This window comes from Arachis ipaensis, chromosome B09, assembly GCF_000816755.2.
Source record: "Arachis ipaensis cultivar K30076 chromosome B09, Araip1.1, whole genome shotgun sequence".
Lineage (NCBI taxonomy): Eukaryota > Viridiplantae > Streptophyta > Magnoliopsida > Fabales > Fabaceae > Arachis > Arachis ipaensis.
Window position 1 is genome coordinate 5,749,787 of NC_029793.2, and position 11,587 is coordinate 5,761,373.

General features: G+C 32.4%; 2 protein-coding genes across 2 annotated transcripts; both read right to left on the reverse strand.

Moving 5' to 3' along the window:
• On the reverse strand, positions 1,867–6,406 carry LOC107617296 (IAA-amino acid hydrolase ILR1-like 4). The gene is made up of 5 exons (XM_016319030.2): positions 5,974–6,406; positions 5,551–5,676; positions 4,023–4,337; positions 3,379–3,507; positions 1,867–2,447 (listed from the first exon to the last, which is right to left on the reverse strand). Exons 1-5 carry the CDS (start codon positions 6,334–6,336, stop codon positions 2,040–2,042), a joined length of 1,341 nt encoding a protein of 446 aa, XP_016174516.1. The 5' UTR covers positions 6,337–6,406; the 3' UTR covers positions 1,867–2,039.
• Positions 7,805–11,229, reverse strand: LOC107617295 (IAA-amino acid hydrolase ILR1-like 4). The gene is made up of 5 exons (XM_016319029.2): positions 10,786–11,229; positions 10,189–10,314; positions 9,335–9,649; positions 8,656–8,784; positions 7,805–8,266 (listed from the first exon to the last, which is right to left on the reverse strand). Exons 1-5 carry the CDS (start codon positions 11,146–11,148, stop codon positions 7,859–7,861), a joined length of 1,341 nt encoding a protein of 446 aa, XP_016174515.1. The 5' UTR covers positions 11,149–11,229; the 3' UTR covers positions 7,805–7,858.

Below are 11,587 nucleotides of genomic sequence, written 5' to 3' on the forward strand. Positions count from 1 at the left end.
ACCGCAATCGGCTCATAAACTACATTGATGGTTATGTGTTGAATTTACTCCAGAAAAACAGAGATATGCAGTAGGCGAATATGTTCTTAGTACTAATAACAATTTGCTGGCCATTGTCAGTGAACTAATATGTGCAGGTAATAGGTTAATGGCGGTTGTCTATGGTGTTGAAGTCGTTGTACAATTTGTTATTGAAGAATCACTAGGACAACCTGAGGAACTTGTAATAAAATTTGTAGAAGAAAGTATCATCAAATGGTAAAGGGTGGATACTAGGAGTTGCTGGACACAAAATTTTAAAAGAAACAGGCTAAGAAATTTGCTGTAAGAGTTCAGAAACATCGAGTTTATATTGACAAAGCCCAAGAAATTTTCTTTGATTGAGAATTGAGACAAATAGCAAAAGATAGTGATGAATTCTGTGTGATCTGGTATAACTAGTAATGTGTGTTGTATATGATTTAATAGCTATAATTTTACATATATAATTAGTCTTCTAGTGTTTTGATGGCAATACCAAAGAGACACTACGGAGATTAATGAAATGGTTATGTGATTTTTTTGAGGAAAAATATTTCTTTAGGTGATTAAGTATAATAGGTGTTTAGGAGTTAATCTTTTTGAGATTATGAGTTGTTTGTAATTTGTCTAAACAATCCTCCCCTTTGGGTCGAGATTCTTAATTAACAATAATTATTAAAAAAAAACAAAGATGACAGAAGGATTAATGTAACAAACTTAAAATTTTTGAAGGATTAAAATATTTTTTAAGAACTAATTTGAGAAACGGATAATCTTTTAAAGGCGAAGTTAATCATTTAATCAAATGAAATTAGTTAAGCACAAATAGAATCATTGCTTCGCATCCAAATCTAAGGTCTCGCTTTAAATCCCCTTTTGCAACAACTAAATGGTAATGTCTTGTCTTTCTCTTAAGCTTTGGAACGTTTCCTTAAGCCTAATGTTTGAACTTCCTTATCCTAAATCCTAGTGTATGTGCATGGTTGTAGGGGTGGCAGCATGCACTCTATACGGATCGAGTTTTTGTGTGAGTTGAGCCTCAACGTTATTCGATTAATTCGCAATTTATATATGTATATGTTATATACTTATATAAAAATATGTTTTAGGTGGATTTTGAACTAAGAACCTCTCATTTGGAGCAAAAGATCTTAATCATAGAACCAAAGTCATCAATAAATGACTTATTACATTTTTTTATATAAAAACCATTTCTATTTTAGTAAAAATTATCATCATGTTGTATAATTACAAGCTTCCTCTACGTTGTTTCCAATTTTATCTATGAATAATGTACTTGTAACATCATAGAGAACAAAACGTTTCTTCTCTCTTTTTTTTTTTTTTGGTCAAGTGGATTGAACAACTCTCAATTTTAGGTATTACACTCATGTTTTACACACACAACACACTCACACACACTACCATGAGTATCATGGGTTCTTAAACCAACAACCAGCCTCAGCTGAGATTAAAATCCAGATGCAACGTTGTATGAGGCAGATAGGTATGCCATCTATGTTAGGCCTCTGCTGCAAACATTTCTTCTCCATTATAATAGTTTTTTTTTTTTTTTTATCAAATTCGATGTGAATAATTTGTTCGCTATTTGTTTATATTTAGTTACGTCATTAGAAATTCAAATCCAAAATCTATGCGGAGAAGGGAGACAAATGCCACATGAGCTACAACTTATTGACAATTACTTCACTATTACTTGAAAGCGATTATAAGGTTTCATGATCCATATCAAATAACAATTTTATATCTATAGAATAATATAAAAAATCATTTCAATATAAAATATTATAAATTTATAACTCATAATTTTTTTGGCATTGTTTCTACCCCAATAAATTTACTGTTAGTCTTTATAATTTTTTCAATTTTTTCAATTAAGTTCTTACAATTTAAAAGTATAGAGCAATACAATTATTACAACATCACATGTTAGGTTGTGCTCAAGATTCAAGAATTAAGCCAATATTGGCTTTTAATCAGTTTATGTGGGGAAGTAGCTATAATTCATCATGATTTTTGCCCTCTACAATGGTTACATCATGGTGATGTTTTAGAAGGTAAGTAGCAGCCAATGATGCATGAAGGGAAGCACCATAAGGAAGTGCATCTTCATTGACTCTGAAATATGGTGAATGTATTAATGGAAGCCTTTCACTTGAATCATCCTGCATTCCAAGAAAAAAGAAGTAGCCAGGTATAACCTCTTGATAGAATGCAAAGTCTTCTGCTGCCATCACTGGTGGCATTTCCATAACTTTATTGGTTCCAAGCAAACTCCCTGCAACATTCTGGAAATGTTTATGCAATCCGCCGTCGTTTATAACAGCAGGATAGAAAGGTTTCTTTTCCTGAAAGAAGTCGACTGTTGCGTTGCACCTCTGTACTGCAGCTTGCCCTACAATAACCTGCATATGATTCACGAATCGGTCTTAGCTCAAGAGGTGAAGATTGCATCATACTTATAAACTAGGTTTAATTACTTTGTTGGTCCTTCTAGTTTCACCAAATTTTCAATTAGGTTCCTATACTTTTTTTCTTTTCAATTGGGTCCCTACACTGCTTTTAATTTTGTAATTATGCATTTTCATACCAAAAACGTTAAAATTAACTGAATATTTCTTCGTAAATTGAAGGTATTCATAATTAAAAATCTAACTAGACCTTTGACCGCATGTATTTTGAGAAAAATATTCGGTTAATTTTAACGTTTTTAGTATGAAAAGGCATAATTACAAAAGTAAAAGCAATGTAGGAACCCAATTCAAAAGAAAAAAAGTATAGGGACCTAATTGAAAATTTGGTGAAACTATAAGGACCAACAGAGTAATTAAACCTATAAACTACCTAGAGACTATATCTTTGAGAGATGCGTGACTTGTAATGCAGTTTACGAGATTTTAGTGAGCCAGGAATTATGCATCCATACACAATTTTACACTATGAAAAAATGAAACCTACCTCACAGAAATTAGCATGATGGGAATGGTATCAGAATATCAGTGTTTGTTGATGTATTGCACAGAATTACAATATAGATAGGGTATTAGAGAAACCTCTCAACCCATATTATTCTAACAAATGATCAAAGACCCCCTAATGGATATTAGCATAATCCCCCCAAATTTGTGTAGTTTATGTATCTATTTGCAGTGAAGTTGACTATTGTTTTGTATGACAACTACATATATAAAGCTTGTGCAGCATTTATATGGTTCTTGACTGTTTGTTATTGCATGAATGTTACAGTAGAGATTATGATGTATGTAACAAAAATAGTGATCATTAACATTGGATATGTCATGCATATAAATGAATTTATTCTTTGACATGACATACCTGCTCAATGCGCTGTTTCAGCTGCTTGAAACTTTCTTTTGAGAAAGTTCGGAAGGTGCCCCCAATAGTGACAGAATCTGGGATAACGTTGAATGCATCGCCTCCTTGGAATTTCGCAACCGTCACAACCTATGGGGAGATGCTTTATATCAGTAAGACAAAGAGCAAGGTTGTCATACACAAGAAAAACCTTTCAGGAAATAAAACTAATGTATCCAACAATCACTAATCATCACATCTGGAAAATAAGAGTTTATGAGCAGAAGTGAAGGCAAACTTCCAAAAGATCTAGATTTGTCTTGCTCTATCTCATTTTTGCATTGACATTGCTATTAAATCCTTGCCTAAAAGATCTATCCATCATCTTTGTGATCTAGACATTTATTTAGCAGGACTGGTAAAAGAGAAGTAGTAAATTATGTGGTTCTCTGCTTGCTCGATCAGGACCGAAACAGGGTAAACCGGTAAGTATTCTAGTTCTTTATCTTTTCTCTAATTTTTTCCGATCCATTTTAACAAGGAGACAGTGGATTATTTGACTGGCAAAATGTAAAGAACATATTATTTATAGTGAAAAACTAAGTATCAAAAACTTCAATCTAAGGGCAATATGTAGGGGAAAATGAAGAAAACAACTGACTTACCTGGGAATCAAGAGGATCGGATTCACGAGATACAAGGTGCTGTAAGCTAACAATCACATTAGCAGCAGCCAATATAGGGTCTATAGAATGTTGAGGAATAGCTGCATGACCCCCCTTTCCGCTTATCGTCGCTTGAAATCTGCCACTTGCTGCCATTATTGCACCGGACCTTGAGGCAACTTCACCTACACGATAGTTAGGCATCACATGCAATCCAAAGATGGCAGAAACATTTTCTAAAGCTCCAGCTTCTATGATCCTTTTAGCACCTGCACCTCCTTCCTCTGCTGGTTGGAAAACAAGAACAACAGTTCCCTGTGTAGAAAACAAAATAATGAGTCCATGAAAAGGTCCAAATTACAAAACAAAACGAATTCAGAAAATACTAGCAGATATGGGTGACACTCATCACAGTAGTAGAATGTAAAGATGACGAACTTTTTTCCCTTTTGTTTTTCCTTTTTCTCCCTTCTTCTAGATTATGTTCTAAGAGCAAATACAAAGAAATGAATACTTTGACATGATTTAAGATGTATGGCAGATGATAGATATTATAATTTACAAATGCTGGTAACATGGAATTAAACTTATAATGCAATCCCTGCATAGTAAACTTAGCTTTTTCAAAATTTTCAGAACCTATTTATATTATATAAAAGTTGATACCAAGTTATTATAAAATGAGCTTATGTCATATTACTCTTTCTAATTGTGCATGTCAGCAATTTTTAATAGATGTCAATAATCAACTCAAAGAAAGAAGAAAATATGTTCTCATCATGCCCTTGTCTTCTCTGTTCCAATATATAAATTTGCTTATGTTGGTGCCATTTTGCATGTAGGTGCATCAAGAAAACTTGTGGCATTCTTGAAAACTTAAAACCTTAGCTACTACACCTTTCTTAAATTGTCAATTTAGTTATACCTCTATCTATTGCTGTGTTTTATGTTAGTGATGTTAAATTGAAGTCGTTAACATAATAAAATATTCTTTGCATAAAAGAACATAATTACAATAACCAAATAGTGAATTTTATAAATAAAATGAAAAAATTACATGTTCATTCAAACATCAATTTAACATATTTTCTAGTCAATCTCCAAACAAGGTAGGTTTAAAATATTAGACCTTCATTATTATACGAATCTATGTATATAGTCTAATTTGTTTAGCTCTCCACATCACGTGGGTCTAAATAGTCTAATTAATCATAATTTGGCATCAATTCCATATGCTAGAAAGTAGAAACCAGAAACAGAAGCCATAATTGATTTTGACATGACCGGAAGTACAAAAATAAAACTAACACATAATCATTAAAGGAAAGCAAAAGAGTTCTGATAAGCAGTTAAGGAATCTACTAATAGAAAAAATTGCAAACTTATATTGTAATCAATGCATACCAAGTTAACCTTTAAAAAATTAATTTATTTTTACCAAACCTTGGAAAAGGATAAGCTAAGGAAGAAAATAGCATTATGTCAAAAAGGGAAATGAAATTAATAAATCCAATATAAAGAAACAAACCTGTATCTCTTTTTCATGCTGTTTGAGAATCTTAGCAGCACCAAGAAGCATAGCAGTGTGAGCATCATGGCCACAAGCATGCATCTTTCCAGGTACTTTACTCTTGTGCTCCCACTCCACCATTTCCTAAGGTTACATACACCAACAATCAACAAGTCAATGACATAGACATAGAGAAGAAATAGTGTCAATAGCATAAAAAATATGTATAAAAAAACACCTTTATTCTAACTTCTATTGTTCTAAAAACAATAATCCTAAATAACTATTATTTTAAATTCTAACAACAATAACCCAAGATAGAATAGAACCCTCTATGATTACTTACCTCATTTCACTGCTTAACATGAAGAATATGAGAATAAATTACTACAGTAATATAAGTAAAGAACATATTTTGAATCAATATGAATGTAATGTAACCTGCATAGGAAGAGCATCAATGTCACCTCTTAAAGCAACAAAAGGAGGTTTTCGAGTTCCAATGTATCCAATAACACCGGTTTCAGCAACTGGATGCTTATATGAAATTCCCATTTTGTCCAACTCTGCTCTTATGACCTCACTCGTCTTAAATTCCTCATATAGCAATTCTGGGTACTCATGAATCTTCCTTCTGATCCCAACCATCCAATCGAAAGTTTCAGGCTTTTTGGCAAAATCGAGAAACCTGGTGGGGATTGTTGATGATGAGAGTTGTTCTGAAACTGAGGAGGAGGGTGTTGCGGCAAAAAAGACATGGAGGATGATGGTGATGGAGAGAAAGAACAAAGTGAAGGAAGCCATTGGCACTCTCTTAGTGTCTACTGAGTGGGAGTGGGAGTGAGACTGCAAAAGTGAAAATGGCAATGTTTTAGTTTTCAATTTTTGTTAAAAAAATTTAGATTCCAATCTCACTTCTAATTTATAAAAAAAAAATTAAATTCATAATTTTTTAAATAAATATAAAAAAATTATATTATTTGAGTTTTAATTTCTTAAATAAAAAAATATTTTTTTCATATTAAAGAATTAAACTACATTTTTGCTCTAGAAAAAAAATTAATTTTTGATAAAATGATAAAGTCACCTTAAAAAATGATACTTCTGATTTTTAAATTATTTTAGTTTGACATAATGTGCTTTTTTTTTTCTTAGTGACAAATATATCATGTATTTGATCCATTTTTTGTTGAAATATTTGAAGAATTATTTATGAAGTTTANATCTTGAATACATTTAATTATACTGAAATTATTTTTAGAAAGTCGAAATATAATTTTTTTTTTTGGAAACGTTTTATCAAAGATCTTTTGAAACCAAAATGGTAATTACTCCCAAAATTTATATTGATAGATACTATTTAAAACAAAAGAGTACTTTTTCAGAAGGTGTCTTGAGAAAACTAAAAGCAAGTAATCAGAGAATATATAGATTTCACATCATTTTAGTTTCAAGAATGCTATGTTTATAACTATATCTAACAACTATATTCAACCGTGTTCATTATAATTCAGTGGTTTAAATTATAAGGTCCAGTGAAGAATTCAACAACATAATACTATAATAGTATAGTAGAGTCCAATATAATGTATAAATTTCTTTTGTATATCATATAATATAATCTTCTCCTATTTATAAGTTTGTGTCAGATAAAATTACTTTTATGGACAAAAATCTAGATACGTATATCGTTCAACTAAATTAATACAATTATTATAACATCAAATATCAGGTTACGCCCCAAGAATTAAGCCAATATTGGCTTTTATGATGATGAGTGTTATTATAGTTCATCATTTTATTGGGCGAAAGTAAGGCTAAATGGTTAAATTTATCCTTGAAATATCATTCGTTTTTTAAATTAGTTCTTAAAATTTTTTTTTAATTAAATTCGTCTTTTAAATATTTTAAATTAATCGCGTTAGTCCTTCTGTCATTTTCTTTGTTGATAGTGCCAAAATTTGTTAGTTTGACACGTTAAGTGATATTATAATACACACATAGAAGTCTTAATTGACTATTAACATGATAGGTTTATAAAATTAGATCAAACCAAAACCTAATTTAGGGGAGAACTTGAGGCATTGGAATCCCTCAATTTAGGGTTGATTTGATCTAATTTCATAAACTTATCATGTTAGCCGTTAATTAAGACTACTAGGTGTATGTGGTGGTGTCACTTAATGTATCACATTAAAAAAATTTTGACGCGGTTAGCAACGAAAATGACCGAAAAACTAAAATGATTAAGTTAAAACTTTTTAAGGATGGATTTGATTAAATAAAGATTTTAGAGATTAATTTGACTATTTACTGGGAGAAGTAATTACAATTCATCATTATACATGGCTTCTACAAATGGCACAACATTCTGATGTTTTAGAAGGTAAGTAGCAGCTAGTGATGCATGAAGTGCAGCACCATAAGGAAGTGCATCTTCATTGACTGTGAAAAAAGGTGAATGTAACGAGTGAAGCCTTTCATTTGATGCATTCTGCATTCCAAGCCAAAAGAAGTAGCCAGGTATAACCTCTTGATAGAACGAATAGTCTTCAGCTCCCATCATTGGTGGAACCTCAATAACTTTACTTGCACCCAGCAAAGTCCCTGCCACAGTTTGAAAATGCTTGTGTAGTTTCCCATCATTTATGGTAGCAGGATAGAAAGGTTTCTCTCCCTCTAGGAAGTTCACTGTTGCGTTGCACCGCTGCACTGCGGCCTGCGCTACAATAACCTGCATATGATTCATGAAGAAGCAGAAAGCATGAACAAAAAACCAGAGAACAAAATTAATCATACACCAGAAAAAACATATCAGAACCTTTCCTCATGAAATCGGCTTTAGCAAGTTCCGAATTGCAGCGAATAAACAAGTTCTTTAAGTTGCAACATAACTCATAAGTTTATTAAAATGGGGCAGTTTTAATTTTCATAATACATGTAGTGATTACTCATTTTATTTAAGTAACACCTTCATGAAATAGCCTTTTGGTTTAACAACCATAAGAAGGAAAGAACACAAGTTAATTACTGAGGTTATGATGGATGTAAAAAAAGTATAGATCATTAATCTTAGTTTATGTTTAGCACATAAAAATTAATTTATTCTGCTACATAGCATACCTGCTCAATGCGATGTCTCAGTTGCAAGAAACTTTCTTTCGAGAAAGCTCGGAAGGTGCCACCAATTGTGACAGAATCTGGAATAACATTGAATGCATCACCTCCTTGGAATTTTGCAACTGTCACAACCTACAGGGACATGCTTTACATTAGTATGAAAAAGAGTTATGGTCTCCATACACAAGAAAAACCCTTAGGGAAACAAGTCTTTCACTAGATCCAACATAGCTGACTGTTGGCTTGAACATGTTATCTTGAGCTTGAAGTCACACAGAGACAACTTAACCGTTGTTTCAAGGTTCCCTTTGTTAGTGGAATGAAGTAAAAGGGAGGGAGTGAGGAAGGAAAGACATAAAGAATCATTTCAGTTCTTTCAACGACAACATATTGAATGGTTTGACTGGCAATTTAGGAGCAGTTCCACAAACTAAGATCTCAAATTATGTTGTTCCAAACTGGTCTTTCTGAAGTTTATGTGCATAACACATTATGAAAGCTGAAAAATAGCTAAACAAATTAGGTTGCTATCTCAGGCCTTGCCATCATTTTCTATTGTTCATTCTGATGCACATATACAGCACAATTCAGCATGTAGAAGAGAGGCTAACTACTTTTCACAGAAACAATTGCAAATAAGAGAATCATGGGAAGAGAAAATGAAGAAATCAACTGAAATTACCTGGGAATCCAGAGGATCGGATTCACGAGATACAAGGTGTTGTAAGCTAACAATCACATTAGAAGCTGCCAAAATAGGGTCTATAGAATGTTGAGGAATAGCTGCATGACCCCCCTTTCCATTTATTGTTGCTTCAAAGAAACCACTTGCTGCCATTAATGTACCAGACCTTGAGCCTACTTCGCCTACACGAATATTAGGGGCAACATGCAATCCAAAGATAGCACCTACATCTTTTAAAGCTCCGGCTTCTATAACCTTTTTAGCCCCTGCACCTCCTTCCTCTGCTGGTTGGAAAACAAGTACAACAGTTCCCTGTTTGCGCAACGAAATAATTAGTCCATCGAAGATCTATTAACAATGTAGAAGATAATGGCAGGGAGAGATGGATGATGCTTCAGTAAGAACTTCTTCATCTGTTTGTTTTCTTTTCTCTATTCTCCTATATTCTAAGAAAAAGCACCAACAATTAATTCTTTCATGATTTAAGGAGAAAGTATTAGGTGTCACATTTTAGCTAAGACCTACCATAATCTTGTATGTTAAGCTTAAATGTTACTCTATCAATGCCATTAACATGATCCACTTAACTACCTAAGTGTTCCATTCCATGAACAGCTAATAATTTCTTCGATTTAAGATGTATGGCACATGATAAATATCATAATTTTACAAATTACAACTGTAGGTAAATTGGAATTGGAAATAATTTGGCATCAATCCCATATGTTGAACAATTTAAGCCATCATTGATCTTAATATGATGAGAATTATAAAACCAAAAACACATAAGCATAATAAAAAAAGAACATAACATTATGCAGAAAGAAAAAGGGAACTATAAGAAAACAAACTTGTATCTCTTTTTCATGCTGTTTGAGAATGTTAGCAGCACCAAGAACCATAGTAACATGAGCATCATGACCACAAGCATGCATCTTCCCTGGTACTTTACTCTTGTGCTCCCATTCCACCATTTCCTAAGGTTACATACAGCAATAATTCAATAACATATATTAAAAAAGGGAAAAAAATTCAATGAATCTGCAAAAATTGAAGAATGACATGATAGAGATATAACTATTAATATTGACTTCTCCCATCAGATTAAGCTTTAGAGACGAGTGATTTCATGACATAGGATCAGAGCACTATACAAAAATCAAGCAAATCCAAAAAGGCTCTTAATTGAGGGGAGTATTAAAAGATATAACCATTAATTTTTTTTTCCTATCCGCCTAAACTTTTGGAACGAGTGGTTTCATGACATGACAAAATTGCTTTTAAACTTGTAACAGCAATAATAACCTAATTTCATGAAATAGGGTCAACTACATGAATCAATAGACATTGTACTATAGTATCAGGATTCAAAAGTTAAAGGCGTGATATGAAGCATGTGATAAGTAAAGAATATTTAGTTATAGACTATGGAATTCATGTAATATGACCTGCATAGGAAGAGCATCCATATCAGCTCTTAGAGCAACAAAAGGAGGTTTTCGAGTTCCAATGTATCCAATAACACCAGTTCCAGCAACTGGATGCTTATATGAAATTCCCAATTTATCCAACTCTATTCTTATGAGCTCACTGGTCTTAAATTCCTCATATAGCAATTCTGGGTACTCGTGAATCTTCCTTCTGATGTTCACCATCCAATCGAAAGTTTCAGGCTTTTTGGCAAAATCGAGAAACCTGGTGGGGATTGTTGATGATGAGAGTTGTTCTGAAACTGAGAAGATGGGTGTTGCGGCAAGAAAGACATGGAGGATGATGGCAATGAAGAGATGGAACAAAGTGAAGGAAGCCATTGGTATGATGGTATCTACTCCAACTAAGTTGTAGTGAATGTGTGTGTGAGGGAGAGAGAGAGCACAAAAGTGAAACGGAAATGGAACCATGACAGCTTCCCTATCACTACACGACACGTGGCAAAGTTTCTACTACCAATAATTATCAACGACTATGTATATGTATCAACTAATTAAATGGCCATCTAAAATAAACATTAAGAAAACAACTTAGAAAATTAATTATGTATACTTATTTATGAATGGCTATTATTGACGAATGTTAACTAATAAAAAATATAAGAAAGAATCAAAGTGAGTGATTGATACTTTGAAACTCGATTTGGTATATTATTAGAAGAAAAAAAAATAAAAAATATTATTTATATATTAAAATTAATTATCAATATATTTGTATATAAAAATATATTATTTAATAAAAATATTTTGTATACTAAAT